General features: G+C 53.9%; 1 protein-coding gene across 1 annotated transcript in view; it reads right to left on the bottom strand.

Moving 5' to 3' along the window:
- Nucleotides 1-4,230: 4,230 nt before the first annotated feature.
- The window catches only part of PLXNA2 (plexin A2), a 213,599-nt gene continuing 194,160 nt past the window's right edge, over nt 4,231-23,669 (bottom strand). Inside the window, exons 23-32 of the mRNA XM_079761625.1 lie at nt 23,055-23,121; nt 22,736-22,882; nt 21,746-21,905; nt 21,330-21,433; nt 16,830-16,929; nt 15,707-15,897; nt 14,204-14,373; nt 11,036-11,248; nt 10,224-10,374; nt 4,231-9,246 (exon numbers count right to left, since the gene is read on the bottom strand). Coding sequence (XP_079617751.1) covers nt 9,151-9,246; nt 10,224-10,374; nt 11,036-11,248; nt 14,204-14,373; nt 15,707-15,897; nt 16,830-16,929; nt 21,330-21,433; nt 21,746-21,905; nt 22,736-22,882; nt 23,055-23,121 — 1,399 coding nt within the window. The 3' untranslated portion in view covers nt 4,231-9,150. The remainder of the gene's footprint in view (nt 9,247-10,223; nt 10,375-11,035; nt 11,249-14,203; nt 14,374-15,706; nt 15,898-16,829; nt 16,930-21,329; nt 21,434-21,745; nt 21,906-22,735; nt 22,883-23,054; nt 23,122-23,669) is intronic.

Raw genomic sequence — 23,669 nt, 5'->3', positions numbered from 1 at the left:
CCGTGGGCCTGCCCTGCCTCATGACTGTCCGGGTAAAGGGGTATTTTACCTGCAAGGTCCCAAATAATTTTTGGATCCTGGTCCTGGTCAGGCTTTCAGAAAGCCATCTACTGATGTGTGGCGAACTGGACTCTGTCTGTGGCTTGAGCACATGGAGATCTGGTTTGATCCACTTCTCTCTGCTACTTTCTATTTGCCTGTAGCATTTAAAAAAATGTTTTATTTTTATTGATTTCAGAGAGGAAGAGAGAAGGAGAGAGAGCAACATTAATGATGAGAGAGATTCATTAATCGGCTGCCTCCTGCACCCCTCCTCCGCCACCCCCACCCCACACATCCACACAGGGGAGGGAGCCTGCAATCCAGGTATGTGCCCTCCCTGGGAATCTAACCATGACCTCCTGGTTCACAGGTTGGCGCTCAACCACTGAGTCACGCGGGCTGGGCTACCTGTAGCATTCTTGACTGGCTGGTTCATAGCTGATTCTGTCTTTGGGTAAACCCTTCATTCATCTCCTGCTTTCTTTGCTCGGCATCCAGGCCTAGTCCTCTAAGTGCTTACCTCTCAGCACCAACTTGCACTTCTGAAACCTGTGGGCATTGATTCAGCTTCAACCACAGCCAGATAGACCCCCATATCCTCCTGCCTGTACGTCCTGCAGTAGTTTTTTAAAAAGAAGGATTTATGGTTAATTCTATCTCTCATTTACCTTTTGTAATATCTATGGACCCCAAGATATAGTTTACCCTATTTAACTCCTACAAAAACCCTATTTAATACATAGCATCCCCATTTTATAGATTTGAAAATTGATACATAGAGAGATGATGTCACTTGCCCCAGACCACTCAGCTTTGGGATGGAATTCAATGGTAGGCAATTGAATCCCAGGCCTGTGCTCTGAGGGGTACATGAACCCCAGCGATTATCAAGGGGTCGGGAGCGAGGAAGCAAGAAAAATGAGGCAGAGACATAAAGCAAAGCGGGGAATCAGATGGATAGTATACTACTGTTATTAGTGTTTATATATTATATATATTATTAGTTAATATATGTCTTATTACTTAATAACATATTATTACCACATAGCAGAAAGTCCTGCACGTGTGCTACCGGTGAGCCCCAAATTTGGCTCCCAGCTTCTGTGTTTCAGCTCCCTTGCTGAGCAGAGAAGTTTGACAGCTCATGGTGTTACTATGATCAAACACACCTCACCAGCAACACCCACCTCCCCGAATTCTCTCCAGTGCCTTATCCTGCACGTTTTCCCTCAAATCGAGGAGCTCAGCACTCCCAGGCTCCTGTTGCTGCAGATTGGCAACATTACTTTGCACTTTGTAGGAAAAATGAAGAAAAGGGATAAATCTTTCTCTCTTTGAGTAATGATTCAGTATTGACATTAGATTGTAAATTCTGAGAAAGCGGCAACATTGAGACTTGTATATCTAATGGTGCCCAGTCTAGTGTGATGCTAACTTCAAGCAATGAATCAATAGCAATCGTGTGGAACAAATATGAATATTAATGAATGCTGAAGACGGGTCCCCTGGCACCTGCTTGTTGTAAGAGGGAGGATCCATTTCTGGAGAAGACTGCCGAGGATTCAGTGGTTCTAGAGGTTGTGCAGTAGGAGGAGCATGCGACCTGAACTCTGGAGTCAGACCTCAGTGGCTCTACCACTGAATAGCTGTGTGACCTTAAGGAAGTCCCTTAACCTCTCTGAGCCTCAGGCTAGAAAAATGGAACACTCCTATCATGTGAGATTAAGAGGCCTCAAAGAGGATGTTCCCATGCTTGGAGTATGATAGGTGGTTCCTAACATTCATTCGTTCGTTCGTTCATTCATTCATTCATTCATTCATTTATTCATAGCACTGTTACTGGGCGTGTGCTGTGTGCCTGGCACTCGCTGTGCTCTGCCCTGTAAACAGGACAGGCCGGCACCTGGTAGATTCCTCTCCCCGCCTCTTCCTTCCTGAGGACGGCAGTTCCTGCAGCAGCTATTTAATAATAGAGGCTCTCCAAGTCCAAGTTGCTAAGGGGAGATGGGGCCCGGCAGGGAACTCTGGGGTGCAAGGACCCTGTGTAAAGTAAAGGCCCCCTCCATCCTGTCTGTGTCCCAGCCGACCCCAGGGCCCATCAGACACAGTCAGAGGCCCTTCTCCTCTAACCACACTCTTGGCAGGAGCTCGCCAGGGCCACCGGGTCTCTGCTGAGAAACCATCACGCCTTTTCACTGCGCCTCCAGTGCTTTGGGTCTGTTTTAAAAGAGAAGCCGAGGATGGTTTAATGTCAGTAACATTAGTCAAATGGCCCATGGCCCCTGTGCTCACAAACCAACCCTCCATGCGACTGGAAACAATGCACTAATTACACACAGGCCACAGCAAGGTGGTGCCTGCTCTTCCCGGCTCTTCAGGCTGTTGTGTTTGCATTTTCCTCACCCTCAGGGCCAGCATTTGCATCTCTCCTGTCTCTTAGGAAACTGTGTGTGTGTGTGTGTGTGTGTGTGTGTGTGTGTGTGTGTGTGTAAGCACCACAAACTCAGAGGCTGCAGAGTGAGGGTGAGAATTTTCTCTTTGAATCTACGATAATTCTACAACTCCAGCATGCACTGTATCTATGGACAGACACTTGTTTCCATGCTTTTGTCTTTGAGCCCCAGGCCCCATTCCTGCAGCGTCACAGTCCAACTAAGACTGGCCACCAGGCCAACAGGGTCTGCGTCTCCCCGCCGGCTGGCTGGCTGGCGGCTCCGTGCAGGCGGCTGCTACCTCCGCCATCAGATCAGAGGCTTTCTGAGGGTAAGGGCTGCTGCTCCTCCTTCAGGAGTTTTTATTCCCGGCGCCAGGCACTCAGCGGTGGGGCCAGAAACCAGTTCTGACCTTGTTATCATGAAGGGAGTGACCGGCAGTTCTGGCCGCTCAGCTGAGATGTCAGAGGGCAGGTTGTCCAGTTATCTTCATCCACGCCCTTCACCGGCTGAGGGTGGAAATGTCACTCACACACTTTGGGAAATGAGCAAGAAATACAGAAAAACGGATGTCCTCAGGTCAGCCTAACTGCTTATCTTTTAAAAACATATATATTTTTATTGATATCAGAGAGGAAGGAAAAGGGAGAGAGATAGAAACATCAGTGATGAGAGAGAATCATTGATTGAGCCCCAAACCTGGGCATGTGCCCTCACTGGGAATCGAACCGTGACCTCCTGGTTCATAGGTTGACACTCAACCACTGAGCCATGCAGCCAGGGCCTAACTGCTTATCTTTTCCCTCTCCCTGTGCTGGATCTAAAGGCACCCATGGCCTGGCACCTTCTCCCCGACCCCTTTAATCTCTCAACTGAAAATAAAAGAAAAACAACAAAAATACCCCTCCTGTGGCAAGGCTCAGACACTCCCTTTCCAGAGTCTTTATGATTTCCACCACAATGCAAGGCTAATGAGGGCGATCAGGTCTTTCTCACTTCCCCCCCCCCCAAAAAAAAAATAATTTTTATTGTTTTCAGAGAAGAAGGGAGAGGGGAGAGAGAGATAGAAACATCAATGATGAGAGAGAATCATCGATTGGCTGCCTCCTGCACTCGCCCTACTGGTGATCGAACCTGCAACCCCAGCTTGTGCCTTTGACCGGGATCAAACCCGGGACCCTTCAGTCCACAGGCTAATGCTCCATCTGCTGAGCCAAACCAGCCAGGGCATCTTTCTCATTTTTAATTTTATCCCAGGGCGCCTGCCACAATGCCAGGCCATGGTAGATACTTACTAAGTGTTAAGTACTAATGAGTGAATATCATTTTCAGGAAGGGCTAGGGGTGGATCGCCTCATTCTTCGGAGGCCTTATTCACCCCTGGGAAAGTGCCACAACCCACAGCGTCTGGCGCTGTGCCTTTTGGGAAGAAAAGCTATATTCTGGGGCCTTGGGGCTAGAGGGCAGTGTTCACCTATTGGTACAAGCAGAGCAGCGTGTGTGTGTGTGTGTGTGTGTGTGTGTGTGTGTGTGTGTGTGATGACTGGACATTAATGAGCTCTGGCTCCAGAGAGAATTCTAGAAGTCCCTCAAAACAACTTAGCTCATCTTTCCGTGTTATCCTGCTTCTTAAATATGCCGGGAAATGTTCGTCTGCATCTATGCTGCTGAACAATCAAGTGGATTTGAAGAGTTAAGGTATTTTTTAATCCAGTAAATTTTATTTATATATAACAACAGTACAAATTGTGTCCTTGGCTTGCAAAATAGGAGTGTTTCATATTTACAATAGGTACACAATAATATATTAGAAAAACAAAAAACCCTATTTTATTGGAACATTTTAAATACTTCATTTTCTTCCAGTTTTTTTTTTTTAAATTCCGCAACACCTGTAAAAACAAGAAAGCCAGACAACTATCGCTGCATTTTCTTAAAAATATAGATATCACACAGATTCCAGTGTGTCAGGAAGAGTGGGTTTGGGGAGGAGAAGTGGGCAGAGGCGGGTGGGCTCAGGCCCCTAGAGTCGTGGTACAAGGAGCTGGTCCCTTCCTCCCAGACACACCTGAGGACATCTGCTCTGGATGGAGGGCACTATTTTCATTTTGCTCTCCACCTGCAATGCCAGGAAGGAGGGTAACCTGTCGGGGCCCTTGACTGAAGCCCGGAGGGCGCCCATCTTCCTTGATGCTGGGACAGGGGGCCGGGCGAGCTGCAGAAAGGGTGGGGCCGGCCTGAAGGTGGAGCTTCTTTCAGGTGAGGAGGTGGGATGAGGGCGTCTGCAGAAGAAGCCAGAGAGTCTCAGGTTGCCTTGCTGGGCTGCTGGCCTGTGTGACCAGCAGTGGGCTGATCTCTCCCAGGTCTTTCCTGAGTCCAAGACGTTTCCTAGGTGGCATCGCTGAGCCCAGTAGCTAAACCTTCACTCACGGGGGAAACCAGGAGGAAGGAAGAGAGGAGGGAGGTTGGAGCTAGGGAGAGGATGCTGCCAGCGTCTCGGAGCTTGTTCCTGAGGCTCCCCAAGGCCCTGACCTCCATCCCGAGTCTTGTTGTGGGATCCACTCCGACATGGACCCTGTGTCTGTGCGGCTGCTCGCGTTTTCTCACCGTTGGAGCCCCTCCGCCCCCATGTGCAGGTCTTTCCTGTCTGCAGCCAGGCCTCCCCCAGAGCAGCTGGCTCCGTATTCACCGGCTGCAGGTTCATGGGGGCAGGTGCGGCAATAGGAAGCACCTGGAGATTTAGCGGACGAGGCTTTCAGGCATTCATTCTCTAGGTGTTCTGCCCGGGCCATGTTCAGTCGGTCACACCCATCCTTACTTCTGCATGCGCAGCGGGGCCAGGGGCCTCCATGGCTATTTTTTGTCCTTATTTGGTGGAAATGAAGGAGGTTCAGGGGCTCCAGGAGCAGGGAACTGTCGCCACAAGAGGCAGTGGTCATGGAAACCAGGGAGGCTCTATTGCCCAAGTGATGTCCCCAGAATAAGGTAAGGCAGCTGGGGAGGTGGGCTTTCTTCTTTCCGCAGGCCTCCTTGCTTAGAAAACTCCTGCCCCCTGCAGGTGAGAAAGGAGAGCTGCGCCTGCTAAGTTGGTGGCAAGAACCAGTAGCCTGAAGAATGTAAACTTGCTAGAAGGTCCTTCTCGGTCTTGTAGGTTGTTGCCAGTTTCTCAGCACAGAGAGCGGTGCCTAGAAAATCGTTACCGGTCTGAAGGTTCCCTGAATAAATGAACGAATGAACGAATGAATGGAAAAAAAAAACAGGTCCCTCCCTGGAGTGAGGTTGACAGCTGATCCATGAGTTCAGTGACTGAGCTCTGCAAAGAGGGGTGCTCTGAGCCAGTGGCGGATGGGAAATGGTCCTGAGGGATGTGCTGTGGGAGGGGGAGGGGTGATGGCACGGCAGCACGTCACACCAGGCTGAGGGTGGGAGGCAGCAGGCCCGCTGGAGTGACCTGCTCCACCAAGATGGACGTCTTGTCCATCTCCGTGTCGCCAAACACATTTCTGGGGTCCTGTTCCTCCTTTTCCAGAGGATCGTCTCTTGTGCAGATCAATAAAACACAAGCTGCATTGCCTTTCAAGAGACACCTCCTTCCTCGCCTCCCTCCAAGGTGGATGGCTTCATGTGGGGGAGAGGCTGTGACTTTAATACTTAGTCTGCACTCAACGTCAAACATGTCTTCGAACTGGATAATAGTGAGGAGGGAGGCCAGCGGACTGCCCCTCCTCCCTGTTCCACAGGGCGGACTCCACTGGTTCTTGGCGATCCAAGGTCAAGAGCTGGTGGAGGAGGAATAGGTGAGAAGCCAGAGAGGGGGCAAGGCTCTACCACCACTTACCCCCCTAGCCTGGCTTGAGTCCAACCGACGTTGCCTTTCCCTTAAGTTCTTTCTCAGGGATGCCCCTCCGCCACTTCCCTTGCCAACCCAACTTCCCCAACTCTCCCGTGGAATCCCGAGAAATGGGGCCACGTCTCTTGCCAGCGTTGGCTCTTCCGTCTGTGCGGCTGCTTTCTTCAGTCTACCCCCCATCTCCCATCATTCTCTGCACTCAAGAACCTTCACGAAGCATCCCCGGGGGCAGTGAGTGGCCACCAGAAGTAGCTGCTGGGAGATGCCCAGGTGGAGGCACGGAGGAAGGTAAGGGATGGTTAAGATGCAATGGAGATGTCTAACTTGCTTTGCTTCTTGGTGGAGCCACGTGCTGGGTGCCAGTTAAGAGCAGGGGTGTGATTGGAAAACCTGCATTCAGCACTCAGAAGTAACAGGAGGCGAGCCGGCTTTGTGTGTGTGTGTGTGTGTGTGTGTGTGTGTGGGTAGCACAGAGTTCCTTCTCACATTCCTCTTGCCCATATCGCCTCTCTTTTCATCTCCATAAATCACGGGCTCTGAGCTGATAAGCTTTGGGTGCTGTGAAGAGTAAACACTTTGGCTGAGTGCGGAAGGCCGGTCATTAGTATTTCTTTCAGGCCGTTAATAGAGCCCAGAGAAACTTTAACAGAAGAGGATTATCAGAAGAAAGTGGCCTTGGCATGGCTGGTGGTGAATTATAATGAAAACAAGCAAGTTTCCTGAGTAGGTCGCTGAATGCTTTTCTCTTCCCATTTGTCAGCTGCATTCAGGCAAGAAACTGGAGCCGAGAGCAGGCGATGTCGGCTGTGTGGTTAGCTCAGCAACCCAAAGCCACACGCCAGGGATGGGAGCCAGCCCCAGAGCCTCCTTCCCCCAGCCCTTTCCTGGGAATCCAATGTGGTCAGCAGAGCCTCTGGAAATGGGAATTGTTCGGAGGTAAATCAGGGCCCAGAGAAGCTGGGGCCCAGAGTTAATTACAGAGGAAATGCCTCTGGTCTGGTCTCTCTGGGGATGGCTGGTCCAGTTTCCCAGCATTGCAGCCCCTTGAAAAGTAGGTGGGAAGGGGAGGTCGGTCCGCTCCTGCCTCCCCCACTTCCCATCCCTTTGCCTCTCTCTCGTCCTCCTTCCCCCACACTTCGGTGCCGCTTGTCGAGAAGCCGGAGCCATCTGCTTGGATCCTTGCCAATGCGGGAGGGCTGGAAACTCGGGCGGCTGTCCTGGTCACCAAGGTCTTGTCCCCAACAGCGTGCCTTCCTCTTGGTGACTCCCACTGGCTCCCAAGAGTCCTCTGGACCAGGGCGTGGCGCTGTGGTCTCTCTGTTTGCAAACTGCACTCAGGAGAGTTGGTCATCATGGTTTTAGGTGCCAGCAGGAGAGAGCAGGGAAGGAGCCCAGCGAGAAACCGCCCACGTGTCCCTCCAACTCAGAAGGACAAGAGAGGCAGAAGTCATGGGACCCACAATTTCTTCTCCCCAGGAAGTGCGCAGTCAGGAGCGTCCACATGTGAGCGAAGGGTCGTCTCCCCTCTCCAGGCACAAGAGAATGAAAGAAACTAAGCAGAACAGGAAAGACCACGGCTTCTGTGACCGATGCTCTGCAGGTACTGCTTGCTGTAAACATAGTTTGATGTTTGATTTTTGTTTTCTCTTTAACTGTAAAAACCTCTAGCGGATTGGAATGGAATCCAAAGCCAAACACCCATGCCCCCACAAGGAACCTCCTGGAGGCCTGGCCCAGCGCCTCCAGGCCCTTTCCCCAGGGTGCCTGGCTCTGGACAGTGACTGATGTTAAGGCGGAGCTGCTCATGTCCTCAGGGAGGCCCGTTGTCTGGTCTGAGAGAGGCCCACCTCTCCCCCACTTCCGGTAGGAACTTTGGGGAAACCAAAGGGAAAGGTACCAAAGATCAGCTCCTCATTTGTTGAGGTTTGGGATTAAATAAAACACACACACACGCGTGCGTGCACACATACACACACACACACACATAAAACAAACGAACAAACAAAACAGTAGCAAAAAGCATTGGTACTCTAGAGACACATCTCTGGAGAGATGAGAATATACAGGTGTGTGGTCTGTAAAGCTCAATTTCCCATCCGCCAGGCTGAGCCGCTCCACGGCTTTGCAATTGGCGCAAAGTTCTGTAGTTTCCATGCTCTCTGGCTGCCGGGGTAATTCCAGGTTTTACTGGCCTCTAGTTTTGCAAAGTGTTTGGTGCAGACTTGTGCTCATTCTTCTCCTCCTCATTTTTTAAAAGAAACAACAATTTCCCCTCCGATTTCTCTCAGCCTCTCTGTAGGTTTTTTTGTGGCATTTGGAGACAGGGGTTAGATAAAGGAAGGAGGGCCGGGGACAAGAGAAGGCAGGCGGGGATCGAACCCAGAATTCAACAAAAGTTGGACGGGATTAACAGGGAAGCTTTTTGTTTTGTTTTATTTCTGGTTTTCCTTTTTTCTTAAAAAAAATTAAATAAAGTTCTCATTATTTCCCCGATATACATCAAATGAGTTTTCATGCAAAGCAGCAGTCCCAGAGGCAGAACCGTGTCCAGCTGGCGCCTCTCGGCTTGGAGAGCCGCCTCCTCCGCGGCCCTGCTCCTCTCCTGTGCGGCCTGGGGTGGAGGACGCCCATGGTCTCTCCCTGTAGGATCCGCCTGCGAGGAGACTTGGCTGGCGTGGGAGAGGGGTCCTCCCCTCTCCCCGGGATGGGGTCTCGAGGGATCAGCAAGCTCGGGGGTCCGATCCCCTTCACTCGTCCTTCCTTCCGAGACGCCCAGTGTCACAGCTTTCACGGGTCCCTCTTCCCAGGAACGGGAGGCTCCGTCTCTCAGCTCTCGATGGACATGGCATTTATGAGCTGTTCCACCTTGTAGGCCAGCCGCTGGCGCCGGGCCTGCTCGTCCTGCTCTAGCGCCCCAATGAGCTGAGGAACAAAGCAAAGGTGGGGAGACTTCAGGACTCAGGAGAGGAGACGCCATTTCCGAATCTTCCATCCTTCTATCTGCCTTTCCATTCTCCCCTAATGAGCATAACCTTAAGTAATGCCTATGCTTAATTATGTCTGTATCTATGTGTTTATGTATGTGTGCACGTGTCTATAATTACATGTTATGTGTGCATGTATGTATATAGTGACCCTGGAACAGCCCAGGGATGAGGGGTGCTGACCTCCCAGACAGTAGAAGATTCTCATATAATTACAGTCAACCCTCTGCATGGGTGACTCCCAAAAGGATAGTTGATCTCCAAACAACGTGGGCTTGATCTGTGCGAGTTAGCTGAATTGTGGTCAAGTGAAAAAAACCCACGTGCAAGTGGGTTGTACAATTCAAACCGTGTTGTTCAAGGGTCACCTGCACAGCTAAGGTGTTTAAACAACACCTGGCATTTAGAGAGTGCTATGCAAGCGTTCGTTATTAGTATTATCATCATTATTATTACTGACACCACTTTCAGGCACAATGCTAATGTGTGACTGGTGAATTCCCTGAAGCTGTCCTGTTGAACTGCCACTCATGTGAAGGTCCTCCTGCGTCTCTGACTTGTAACCGACAGGCTGTGCCCACGTGCGCACTGATTCAGTGTTTAAGGAAGAATGAAATGAATCGCCCAACACTTCCCACTGAAGAACAACAACATTAACTAAAAGTGTTATTTATTGCGTTACGACGAGCGAAAGCCGAGGCGATGTGTAAGGAGGAGCTGGATGAGCCAGGGGAGGTTGGGCTGCCTCTGGAAGGATGGGGATGGGGATGATGTTGGAGCGCAGGGGTTTTTGCCTCCATGAATGTGTTTTCTAAATGACCTTCGGATGCTGCCGTTTAAGGACGAGCACGGGCATTGTGTCTAACCGCCTAGCTTGCTGCGTGTTGGCGTCTGTGCCCCGGGGCCCGGTCTTACCTCTTCGCTGTACTTGCTGACGTAGGAGTAGATCTCATTGAGGGCACTCAGCATGTGGAACTCCACCGCGTGCAGGCGGGACTGCTCGGCGAGGTAGGCGTTCATGTCCTGGTCGCTGATGGCGGGCAGCTTGGCGATGTCTGCATAGTATCTGCCGTGCAGAGGACAGGCTCCTTGAGGGGGGCTCACCCTGACCCGGAGCCCCTTGTGAGCACGAGGAGTCCCCCCATTCACTAGCGCCTTCTTCTTTCTCTTCTGATGTGGCTTCCTCTGGCCTCTTGCCTCAATCTGAGGTGGAGGCGCCCAGACAGGCGGGGGGCCCCCCTAAGGCCAGGTTCCATCTAGCTGTGAGCTCCTGGCTGCAGTGCCCCCCAGCGGTGAAAAGCCCAGACTCTGAGCAGAATCCTTCTATTCAAATCTCAGCTCTGCTACCTGCTAGCTGTTTGACCTTGGGCAAGTGACGCACCCTCTCTGTGCCCTCAGTTTCCTTATCAGTAAAATGAGGAGGGTGATACTACCCACTTCACGACTCTGTCGGATATTTTAGTGGGACGGCACAGACAAAATCTTGATCACAGTGCTGGGTGCTTAGCATGTGCTCAATAAATGGTAATTAGGGTGATGATGACCTTGACCTGATTTCCAAGGCCACAAAGCTTCCCTTCCTCTCCCCAGCAGGCAGTGCAGACAAGGGAAAGGACGGAGCAGGTATAAAGGTACCAAACACAGTTGTGAGTGCTGGGCCAGTGAAAGCCACAGGGTGGGGACAGGAGCAGGCAGCGGGCAGGGGCCTGTCCTCAGGTGCCACTGACCTCTCCACCCAGCTCTTGTAGCTGGGGATGTCCTTGGCGTACAGCAGCTTGTTGGACGGGGAGTCCTTGCCCAGCCGGTGCTCTGACGTGGAGCAGGAGTCCATGAAGGTCTGGGCCACCACGGAGAGGCAGGCGTCCGTGATGCTGCCTTTGTGGATGTCAAACACGAACTGGGGGTTCTTGATCACGTTCACCCAGAAGCGCAGAGGGAGGCTGGGGGAAGAGGCGGAGCAGACCCTGAGGGCTGCACCTCGGCCGCACCCCTGATGCTGGCCACTACTATTCACCCCTGCCCCCCAAATTCAAGTTCTCTCTCCAAAGGGCAAGGGATGGAATTACAGAAAACTGGTCCAGCCAGGCCTGCAAACTTAGCTCAAGCTGCTCCCGATCCTGAGAGAAAAGGAGAGACGCCACGGCACCCTGGTGGGGCTTACCCTGCTCTCTAAGAGCTGGGGGTGGGCGAGGGGCGTTCTGTTCCCTCCTGGCAGCCGTTTCCAAGGGCCTCCGCGCCCCAGGGCAGCCCAAGTGCAGAGCACTGCACAGTTTTCTCAGGGCTTCACACAAAGCCACCAGGCTCCCCGAGCCCCTCCACAGTGCCCGTGGCCATTGTCCGGAAGGCGGCCGCCGGCAGCCCCAGGCTCGGCCTCCGAAGGGCACAAAGGGCGCCACCTGTGCTCCCCGCCCAGCCCAGGCCGCTTCCCAGGGCAGCCGGGCTGCTGGGGCTGAGGAATGGGCTCCCCTGGGGCAGGTCTTTCAGGACTCGCCCCGGGGCCTCCCCCAGGGCTTTCGTGTGTCCGGGCAGGGGCCGAGGGAGCAGAGGAGGCCATTGTTGGCGCTGGGAATGACCCACTGTAGCTCCGTTTTTCCCACCCCAAGAGGAACCCATCAGTCCTTAGGAGAGTTCCTTCAGCAAAGTGGGAATTCATAATGGGAGCAGAATGCATTTGCTCCGCTCCTCAGGCCAGGAGGAGGGTAAGCCCGTTTAGTCCCCTTCAAACCCAGAACAGCTGCTGTTTTTTCCTGCCTTTCCCAACTCTGCCTCCTCCTCCAGCTGCCTCCGGGCCTTAACTCCTTTGGCTCCTCTGTGGAGTGAGCTCTGTCCTCGGGCTCGTCCCTCGGGCTTGAGGTGCGGGTCCAGCAGCCCAGCCTACCTCTCCTCTCCTGTTTCTCATCTTCTCTAGACTCCGATGGACCCCAAACTTTCCCGAACATCTTAGTCCTGTCAAGTCTTGGGACAGATCTGCTTTGCCCCCTCCAAGCCCTTCCTTTAGGTTTTCTGCTTATCTTCCAAAATAAATGGTCATTAGCCTGGCCGGCGTGGCTCAGTGGTTGAGCATCGACCCATGAACCAGGAGGTCACGGTTCGATTCCCAGTCAGGGCACATGCCTGGGTTGCAGGCTCCATCCCCAGTGTGGGGTGTGCAGGAGGCAGCTGAGCAATGATTCTCTCTCATCATTGATGTCTCTCTCTCCCTCTCTCTCCCCGTCCTTTCCTCTCTCTGAAATCAATAAAAATCTATTTTAAATAAATAAATAGTCATTAAGATGATGGTGACCTGGGAGGAGCTGCCCCCACTGAGAGGTGACACATCTCCCCCCGCCCCCTCACTTCCACCAGCAGCCTTGGGGAGCTCCTGACCGTCTTTCTTTGGACATTGGCTATTTGAGTCTGGGTAAGGGGACTCCCCCCACCACCACAGCAGGGGAGGGAATTTCTATGACTCGGGCCTGGCCAGCAACAGGAGGCACAGAGATGGGAGAATCCAGACTTTTCTTTCGATTTCCCTGAATTTGCCTACTCCCAGCAACGCAAAGGAGACATGCATGGCCCTGCCGCTGGGGACACAGGCAGAGGGCCTGCCCCGGTGAAGTGCACCGTGGGCTCCGCACCCATGAGCACGCGAGTCTCTCCACTTCACTCCCCTGCGATCGAAGCTGCAGGCTCTGAGGGGCTCGGCAGCCAGGACACACCAGAGAAGGAAGGAATATTCGAGATCGGGGTTGGGTATTTCCAAAGTGTTTTGCTGGTTGCTAGGACCGTGGATTCCCAAATAGCAGCCTGGGCCCATCTGTGTCGGCTCTGTTTTCAGAAGAGATCGCTGACTCCAGACAGCTGTGCGGGCTGCTTGCCCAACCCCAATGGCTGGACCTCCTTTCTCCACTCTCTGTGCTCTTTCCCGAAGGAAGGGTTTTGACTCCGGCTCCTGGCCAGGCCCGATCGGACCTGAAAGCCAGCCCTTCGCTTGGCTTTTGGTCCAGGTTCAAACCCAGGGGAGAGAGGTCTCGTGCCAGCGGCCTGTGGGAGCTGCCTCCCCACGCTGGGTCTGGCTGCAGAGGTTACTTTCAGGGAAGAGAGGCAAGCCTGCAGGACACCTGCCCGCTGCTTCCTGACAGCCACGGGGTAAAACCTTGGCCTTTGGGGATCAGGTGTGCAAGGACCTCCTCCTGATCCGTGGGCTCAAGTCTACAGCAGGGGTGAGCTCTCTCCGGAGCGTGGGCCACCTTCCTCGGGGCTCTCGGCTTAACTCCGGGCTCCCAGGTCTCAGGAAGTGCCTTAGACTCTGTCCTACTCAGGGTGCCCGGCGCTGCCTGGGCTCTGCGGCTCAGCTGCTAGTTCTCAAATGAGGCGCTTTGTGTAGGTTCCCCCAGCTCCCTTTCCCTGAGAACAGAGACCTCAGAGTGAGGGAGGAGGTGCTTCCTGGGGAAAGGTCTCCACCTGAAAGGGCCGAGCTCAAGTGTGCGTCCTGGCCCTAGCTGGTTTGGCTCAGTGGATAGAGCATCAGCCTGCAGACTGAAGGGTCCCAGGTTCGATTCCACTCAAGGGCACATACCCGGGTTTCGGGCTCGATCCCCAGTAGGGGGTGTGCAGAAGGCAACCGATTAATGGTTCTCTCTCATCATTGGTATTTCTCTCTCTCTCCCTCTCCCTTCCTCTCTGAAATCAATAAAAATAATTTTTTTTAAAGTGTGTGTCTTGGCCCCGGGCCCTAAGCCAGGCAGGCCCCCCTCGGCGGCAGCTGGGGACCTGGTGGCCCTGCAGAGCATATGTGTGCTACTTGCCCAAGGCGCCTGGGCTTACCAGCCACCGCGAACTGGCTCCTCCATCTCCCTGGACCCCGCTGGTCCCAGCCCCTCCCATACACAGCTGGCAGCCTCCCCAAGGGTTACCAGTTGCTTTTCCAGGTGTGCCGCACATCTGTGTCGTGGATGCTGTGTCTGTCCGCCTGCTCATCCAGGAAGTCAAACATGTACTTGATGGCCAGCGGGAGAGCGCTGCCCCGGTGCACAGTGCTGAACAGGGTCTCGAACAGGTCGTCCACGAACTTCTGCAGGGTGCCCTGGGGGAGGGGCAGGGGGAGAAGATGAGGTGGGGGGAGGGGAGAGAAGGGGAACAGCAGGCAGCAGGCGGGCAGACCAGATGGTGCCTTGGACCAATCCCGCCTTGGAAATTTGTCTGCGACTCCAGCCCGAGCAGACGGGGGAGGGGTGGGGGGTGGGGGACGGGGAGGTGACTGTTGGGATGTCGGGGGGAGAGGGGGGCAGGAGGGACGAAATGGGCTGCAGATTCCTGAGAAGATCTGCTCCAATGTGCAGCCACATGCCACATTGATGCAGTGCCCATGCCAGGAGGGAAGACAGCGAGAGCTCCGAGTCCAGGCTTCCCATGGGGAAGGGGGGTGCAGGCTGACAGGAGAGGGTGTTTGAAGAACCAGCTGGCAGACTGGGAGCCTCCTGGCAGGGGCACGGCAGGGCCGCAGAGGGTCTGATAGGTGTGAAAAGGCTTATGATGTTAGGGGCCTGGAGTAAGTGGTGTCTGGAGTGGGGGCTGGAGTGAAGGGTCCAGATCTAACCCTCAGGCAGAGCCCTGACCCACAGGGCCTTGGAGGGCCTCTGTGGAGGGACAAGACTGGGCCGGGTCCCACAGCTCGCAGGTTCCAGGAATACCCCTGCAGGCCAGGACAATGTCTAACCCTGGTGCCTCTTTGTTGGTCTCTCATTGGTCTTTTAGGCAAAGCAGAATGAAAGACATGTGGCTGGCTGGTGTTTTTTTGTGCCATTTCTGGAAGCAGGTCTGAGAGCTGGAACCTGGATGCCACTGTGCTGGAACTGCCGTGGCATTTTCGTGGGGCCAGTGGGGAGAGTATTTGAAGCCTAGCCCTGCCTGGCCTACGTAGCCATGTGGTGGCCACACGTACAGGCATATTAGTTCTCTGCGAGGGAAGCGGGGAGCGGCTTCACGTCACAGTTTCCAGCAATGCAGCCTCCCCCCACTCCGCCCATCAGGGGCAGATGGGATTGGGGAGCGGGGAGGAGCTTTCTCTGTGATTATTGGCAGGACCAGGCCTTCCTTTATGCTTCCCCTCCCATTGTGGCCAGCAAGTGGGCAGAAAAGGCAGCGATGGTGAAAGCCGGCATATCTGTCCAGTCAGCACCAATAAAAAAACCATAGTCTGTTCCTAAGGGGTTCGGGCAGATGTGGGAGAGTGATGGCGGGCCTAGGAGTGGGCCAGGAGCAGCAATCGGGCTATGACTTTTTGCCAAAGGGAAGAAAACAGCGGTGGCGGGTCCCCTGGAAAGCCTGTCCGGAGGCCTGGGCCTGCTCGTCCTCCGGGTCCCCTTGAGGGACGGACTCCATGATGTCCTCCTTGGGCCGAGCAGAGCAGGAGTTACCTTGGTGGCCAGCAGCCGGGTCAGGTAGATCTCCGACACCATCTTGCTGCCCCGGTCACCCTCCTTCTGGTCTCCGTGGTCGTGGTTCTTCACCAGATGCCACACCTTGACCCCGCTCTCCAGGTCTGGGGTGATCATGGGGGCCCGGGAGCGCAGACTGTCGGGGCTGCCTGTGTACCTGAAGGAGGAGTCTGAGGAGAAGGGGGCGGTGGAGGCCTGTGAGCAGCTGATGGCACCATCCTTGCCTGAAGAATCCTTCTAGCATCCCCGCCCGCCTGCCACGCCCGCTCGGAAGACACCAGTTTCCATTGGAGGGGGACCCTGGGCTCCTCCTATGGGGGGAGTGGTTAGGGATTCTTGGTTGGCATGAGGACAGCCTGAGAGCTTTGGGTGAGAAGAGGATTTAGAGATTCTGGGAGCTGGAGGGACCCTTGGGGATTTCGGAGTCCCCCGCCCCTGATGCTTCCAGCCAAGATGATCAATAGGTAAAATGTCAAACAAATATTTCCACGAGGGCCGTGAGGAAAGCCTGATACTTGGGAGCTGGGATCCTCCCTCGTTGAAGTTCATGGGGCCCTTCTTGGGGCCTAGAATAGCGAATGGCCAAGGCCTTTTGGAGCTGCTGGCTCCGTCCTGAGGTGTCCTTCAGGGGGAGAGCCCAAAGCCTCAGGGCACAGGTGATCCAGAGAAGCACAGGAACCTCATCTCTGGAGGGCACGGGGCAGGGGGAGGGGGGTGGCAGGGGGGCGGCTAACGCTCCTCAGTGTGGACAGGCTAGGACTGCAAACCGATCGCCCAAACTGGGACGCTTTGGAGAGCAAACGGGGGCACTATTCATACTCTAGCCAGGACAACAGACGTAGACTGGGATATATGAACCTCCCCCATCCAGGTGCCCCTTCAACTCCTTCACCAGGCCTGGCTATGGAAGGAAGGGCACAGGGTGCCACCTGCTCCCGCAGCTCTGAGGAGGTGGGCTGCTCTGGGAACCACTGGACTCGGGAGGGAGGGAGGGAAGCAAATGAGCAAAGGCCTCTGACTGGAGGCCAGCAGCAGCCGGGCCTCCCGCTGTCAGAAGGGACAGCGAGTGGTCCCTGGAAGGTCCCAGGAGACTGGTCCTCACCATATCTGCTGATGGACGTCCGGGAGATGCTGGCAGAGGCGGGGATGTTGTAGGAGGAGGTCTGTTTGGGGACCAGAGCCACCACCGATCTGTCTGACACCTAGAAAGGGTATGAAAGGTACAGTGCGGGTGACTGTTGGTGTCTTGCGAGACTGAGTAGTCAAGCGCTTCTACACGGTTATGGAGAAGATGTGGAGCAGAGTGCAAGCAGTTCAGGAATACCAGAAGTAGCAGTTCCTGCCATTCAGCATGGCAGCGCTCCCACTTGTGGCTACTGAGCCCTGGGAGTTCGGTTAGTCCAGTGGTCGGCAAACTCATTAGTCAACAGAGCCAAATATCAACAGTACAACGATTGAAATTTCTTTTGAGAGCCAAATTTTTTAAACTTAAACTTCTTCTAACACCACTTCTTCAAAATAGACTCGCCCAGGCCGTGGTATTTTGTGGAAGAGCCACACTCAAGGGGCCAAAGAGCCGCATGTGGCTCACGAGCCGCAGTTTGCCGACCATGGGGTTAGTCCAAACCGAGATGCACTGTAGGTGCCTGAACTGAAATGTGCTACAAAGAAATGTTCAGGCCCTGGCTGGTGTTGCTCAGTGGTTAGTGTTGACCCATACACAGAAGGGTTGCAGGTTCACTCCCTGCTCTGGGTCAGGGCACATGCAGGAGGCAATTAGTCGATGTGTCTCTCTCACATTGATGTTTCTCTCTCCCCACTCTCTCTCAGAAGCAATGGAAAAAATATCCTCAGGTGAGGATTATAAATAAATAAGTGTTCAATATACTCTGGGTTTCAATGACTTAGCATGAGTAAAAAAAATACAAACTATCTCACTGATAATTTTTATATTTATTGCATGCTGAAATGATAATTATTTCAGATCAGTTGGGTGAAATAAATAGATTGTTGACATTAATTCCACTGGTGTATTTTTAGTAAAAATTTAAATGTGGCTTGCATCGTATTTCTATTGGGCAGTGCTGGGTTAGAACTGGCCCCCTTCAACCTTATGAGTTACGGACAATGATTCCCATTTTTCAGATGAGGGAATCGAAGCATCGAGGGGATAAGCAACATCTTACAAGGTCACACCCTGAGAGACATGTCTGCAGCCAGGCCTGTAGGCCCCAGAGCACCGGTTCTCCTCATTACCCCCTCATTGGGAGTTTATTTCCAGTCACACTGGTCTGAAGTCCATTTTCCTTTCTGGCTCAGATTTCTTTCTGGCCCGGGTCCTACAAGGCCTGGGCCACCTTGAAGAGTTCCTCACACAGAATGGCTGCTCTTGGCGACTCAGAGAAAAAGACGGTGTCTTGCCCAGTTCTCTATGAGGGTGCCCAGCGCAGCACCCAGCCTGGAGGGCAAGGGTGATAAATGAGGAGCCATATTGAAGACATTTGGGGCCATTGTGATTTAAGATCACCCTCCATCCAATAAAAACGGAGAATCCCCAGAATTGTGATGATCCAATTAAACCCCTAACGCAGAGGGAATAAAATAGCTATAATAATGTTATGGGCCATAAAACATTCCTATTAAACCATTTTTTATTTTAACAATTTTTATGAACTTTATAAGTTTGATTTATAGCTGCACCAGTCGTAAAACCATCTTTCTGGGTCTTAAATTGTCAGTCCTTCTCTCCCACCAAAAAAGAATTAGATGTTGGGAAGTCGAACTATAAATGAACATTAGCGCTAACGAGATTCCCTGATAGCTGGTTTTAGTGGTGGTGTTTAATTTTACCCTCCCCATAAATCTGCAGGAGCCCAGGAAGATGTTAGCATCTCTCTGTTAATTAAGATTATGCAGATTTTCTACCCTAGGAGCTCCAAGGACCTTTGACTCCGGGGAGGGTAACTAGAGGGCAATCTTTGACCTGATGGCCTAAAGCTGCAGGGTCCTGCCAGGGCTCGGGCCTGAGAAGTGCCAAGCTCCCTGAGGTCCAGCCGGGCAGCCCTCAGGACCTCCAGCAGTTTGCAGCATCAGCACCAGGTCTGGAACCAGGGGGAACTCTCCACTCTGTCTTTCAGAAACTCTCCTTGCCCGATGGCCTAGAAATGATGCTTCCAAAGCCTGGGGGCAGGGGTTACACCCCCAGAAAGGACAGATTACCTATTGTTCACCACTTGTTGTCAGCTAAAGGAAGATTCACAAGATGCTCGAATGAGCACAGTTGGACTCAATTCCAGGTCTCGTCACCAAATCTCTCGTCCTCAGTCTTTCTCTTGACCAACAGGCAGTGCAAGTCCATGGTCAGGATGCCTGACTAGGGCTGACCGTGGCTCTGCCACTTCCTGGCTACATTATTCCAGGAAAGCCACTTCACCGCTCCGTGCCTCAGTTGTCTCTTTTGTCCAAGGGGATAATCATCTTGTCTAAAGTTTGTTGTGCAGATTAAAGGAGCTGGGCCAGGAAAGACTGCGGGCCGGGCCTTGGTGCCCAGCGAGCACTCGGTGAGAGATGGCATTAGTGCTGTTATTATGAGCAGCAGCAGCAGCATCACCGGCCCCCAAAGGGAGGGATAATCCCCGTGGTCCCCTGTCACTCAGGGCTAGCAGGTGGGAAGTGCTGCGCACTCCGTAAAGCTCGGTAAATATTTGAGGAATGAATGAATACATGAATGATAAATGGCATCAGGGAATTGGAAGTGCGTTGTGTGATGAGCAAATGTAAGAATAGAATATTCCATTCTTCTGATCGAGAGCCATCGGACGGACAGCCCAGTCGCAGCGTTAGGGCATCACAGGCAGAGAAGAGAGGCCCCGCGCCTGCCCTGGAGACACTAATAATTCGGGGGCGCGATGCTATTCTGTTTGGCACTTCCTTCTCCAGCTCAAATTGGTTCATTACAACTGTTGTGCAGAATACATTAAGCACCGTGAGGCAGGGGTGGGTGGGATCAGCACGAATGTTTGTGGCTCCGTGGACGTGAGTCTGCATCCTGGGCACCTCACCTGTTGTTTCTAATCCTTCCAACTGCCTTCAGAAGTCAGGTTGTTATTTCCATCATACAGATGAGAAGCCCGAGTTTCGGAGAGATTAAAGTCACACCACCGGTGAGTGGGGAAGCAGGGATTTCAATAAATATAGGTTGCAAAGCCCTTTCTCCTCCCACCGCAGCACACTCCTCCTATCTGGGGCGGGGATGCAGGCCCGGAAGGGGGATGCAGCCTGGAGAGGAGCTGCTCGGGGTTTCCCCAGTGCCCCTGGAGGCACCCAGTCAGCTCCTGTGACTGTGAAGGTCCCCAATCTCCTGGTCATTGGCAACTCGGTGCGTCAGAGCCGAGCCTGCCAGCCCCCTGCACCCTCCCGTGAGAGGCTGGGCATAGGAGGATGTTATTAGTCAGGCAGCCCCAGCGGGCCTTGCAGCCTCAGGCACTTCCTCTGGTTCGTTTAATTTCCCTTGGTGTCTCTCATTTTCAGCTTCTATTTTATAATTTTTCCTGAATCCCAACCCGCCTATCTGTGCTTACTCTTACAGAGGCCCGAGCCTGGAGTGGTTACCATGGGAGGGAAAGGAGGAGGGGACACCTCCTGGATCTTTTGTTCTTTTGCTGGGATTTTTTTTTTAAGTTTTATTTTCTTTCTTTAAAATGTTTTGTTGTTGTTGTTGTTGTTAATCCTCGCCCGAGGATATTTTTTCCATTGGTTTTTTTAGAGAGAGTGGAAGGGAGGAGTAGAGACAGAGAGAGAAACATCCATGTGAGAGACACATCAGTTGGTTGCCTCTCGCACTCGCCCTGACCAAGACCAGGGATCGAGCCTGCAACCGAGGTACATGCCCTTGACTAGAATCGAACCCGGGGCCCTTCAGTCCACAAGCTAACACTCTATCCACTGAACCAAACCAGGGAGGGCTGGGATTTGGGGATTTTTTTTTTTTTAAATTGCTCTTTCAACAGGCAGTTGAGTTCTGCCAGTGTGCTAAACACTGTATTTAACCTATTCCACAGGACTTGGGGGCAGCGATCACCGTTAACCCTATTTTACAGATAAGGAGGACGAGAGCTTCAATAATTTCCCCAAGGACGTCAGCGAGCAAGTGGCAGAATGTAAGACCTGAAGACAAGTCTATCCAATTTCCTGCTCTGCTGCGCGTGAGGAGCGTAAGCTGCCTCTGCCGCTGCTCACGATGAAAGCGCAGGCCCCGACAGTGGTTACCTTCCAGGTGGACTTTACCACGTGCAATTTCCCTGCAGGTGCAGGGCCTCCAGGATAGCAGTGCCTGGCCTTCCCCCAGGCCAGTCAGTCAGTTTCTCAGGTGGGCCTGGTGCTCATGCGTTTGCTAAGTTCCCCCAGTAATTCTAAGGGGCAGCCGTGGCTGAGGATCACTGCTCTGGGATCCGGGAGAAGGGGAAAAGGAAAGATCAGAAAACCCCTTTTAGGCGTTTCAGGGCCTAGGAGCCAACCTTGGAGGGGAGGGGACATCTGGGACAAAGGACCTGAAGCGAAGCCCCCTCCCACACCGAGACACCCCCCTCCCCCGCCCCCTCACCTGGTAATGCATCAGTGTGTTGAGCCGCTTCCAGTCGCCCTCGATCTTGGTGGTGATGTCCTCGTCTTGCAGCACGACCCTGGCGATGCGGCCTTGACGCCACTCTGGGTGGAGGGGTGGTGCAGGTGACTGTGAGGGGGTGGGGGCTGCCAGCCAGGATCACCCAGTCCTACCTTCTCTAGGGACCTGCAACCCCAGCTCCCTCGAGCTGGTGCAATGGTAGCACCTAAGGCATCTAGGCCTCCCTGGGGCCCAGAACGCTGGGCAGAAGTGTGGGCCTCACCAAAGGCGGCCCCATCCGAGCAGTAGTTCAGGTTGCCCCTCTCTGGGCAGGACCCAGTCATGCCACAGCCCAAATGCCCTCCTTGGAATCCCCCCGCCCACCCTGGCCCCCCACTCCAAGCCAGGCCTCCTACCCAAGTCCATGTCCACGGCCCTCGGCCGCTGAGAGTAGGGCACGTTCTTGTAGATGGCGTCGAGGATCTTCTCCTTGACCTGCGTGATGGTGTCACAGTTTAACACCTTCACTGGGATCTCCGGACTGTTCTCGTTGTCGGGGTTGACACAGTTCAGGATCTGCAAGTGGCCAGAGAGGGGGAGCAGGAGGGAGTTGAGGGAGGAGTCCGGGGATCTCTTTCCAAGGCCCCCTCCCTTCCTGGGGGTGTGGGGTGCCTCTCTGTGCTTCACTTTCGTCCACCTCCCTGCCATCTGCCAACAACAATGTGAGCCGCTCTGCCCGCCTCCTCTTTCTCAGAGAACCGGGACTCGACTTTCTAGCTCCTGGATGGCTGGGGGTTGCTGTGACCCTGGACCCAGGCGTCCTGGCTTCCGAGATGGCTCCTTCCCCGAAACCTCTCTATCAGGAAGCCACAGACCCACGCTCTTTCCCAGGATGCCAATTTCCTCCTACCTAAGGGCGGGTGATATTTTTTCTCCACCCTATATTATCTAGGGCAGTGATGGGCAACCTTTTGAGCTTGGTGTGTCAAACTTCGCCAAAAAACTGAGCATAACTCAGGTACTGTGTCACTTTGAGGAAAAAACATTATTTCGCAAATGTTTCATCCTCAGGAGCAGCAAATGTTTCATCCTCGGCATGCGGCCGCCTCAGCAGCTGCGTGTCATCAGAAATGGCTACACGTGTCAATGCTGACACGCATGTCATAGGTTCACCATCACTGATCTAGGGTAAACTGAGGCACCGAGAGCACTTTGGGCCCACCAACTGAGATGGCGAGAAGGCACCCAGGTGGTCTGCCTGCCCTTGGTGCACTTGCACTTGCTCCCAGGCCGGCCAGTCTCCTGGCCTCTTTATTGACCCCCTCAGACTGGCTGTGTGCCCAGAGGGTGAAGTAGAGATCCGGGCAGGAGGTGGACGCTGTCCCCCGAGCTCCGGGCCTCCTCACCAGGGTCTTGTACTCGATCTGCTGGCGGATGAGCTTGTCCTCGCTCAGGGAGTAGCGGGCCTCGCCCGTGATGGCGTCGATGGGGCCCTTCTCCATCTGCTGCTTGATGGCGCAGTACAGCATGAAGAGCGGCTCGGCTGCGCACTCCTGCGGGCACAGGCGGGGCGGGCGTGTGGCAGCACCAGCCTCCTCCCTCCTCTCCCGACCACCAGGTGGGGTCCTGCTCCCGAGCGGTCCCCATGCGGCCCCGGGGGCAGGCCCAGAGGAGCGGCCCCCCCATCTTGCTCTCATCTGCGGCTCCTGTCTCACTCTCACTCACCTTCAGGAACTTGTGCAGGAGGAAGGCAAACCAGTTGGTCAGCATCTTCTCAGCCACTGACTCTGTCCTGGGGAGGGAGAAGGGACAGGGACAGACCTTTAGGAGGGGTCTCAGGGCAGCGCCTGGTTTGCTGGGGGGCACGGAAGGACACAGGGCTGAGAGCCGGGACACCTGGGTCCCAGCAAACTCAGCCAGTAACCACAGTGGGGCCCCTCTTCTTTCTGGGCCTCAGTTCCCCGTGATGAGGGAGTGGTGCTGCCGTCTGCAGATAAAGGTGCCCAGTTCCCCACCCCCCAGGGCTATAAAGAGCCAGTTCTCCCTCCTCCCTCCTGGCCTCAGGTCATGAAGTTTCCCTGTCCCTCTGGGATGGCTTGCATGCCTGAAAACTGTACTCTAGTTCGCATGACTAGAAGGTACCTGGTTCCTGCCCTCCAACACTCAAGAGTCAGACTGCCTGGGTTCAAATCCTGGCTCTGCCATGTACTGGCCGTGCGACCTCGGGCCCGTGAGCTCACCTCTCTGAGTTCGGTTTCCCCATCTCTAAATCATCCTCATCATCATCTATCCCACAGGATCGCTGTCAGGGTTGAATGAGTTAAAGATGTAAAGTGCTAA

Source organism: Cnephaeus nilssonii (assembly GCF_951640355.1).
Source record: "Cnephaeus nilssonii genome assembly, chromosome: 21".
Taxonomy (NCBI): domain Eukaryota; kingdom Metazoa; phylum Chordata; class Mammalia; order Chiroptera; family Vespertilionidae; genus Cnephaeus; species Cnephaeus nilssonii.
The sequence above is the reverse complement of the archived record's forward strand: the minus strand, read 5'-3'. Positions and strand labels throughout refer to the sequence as shown.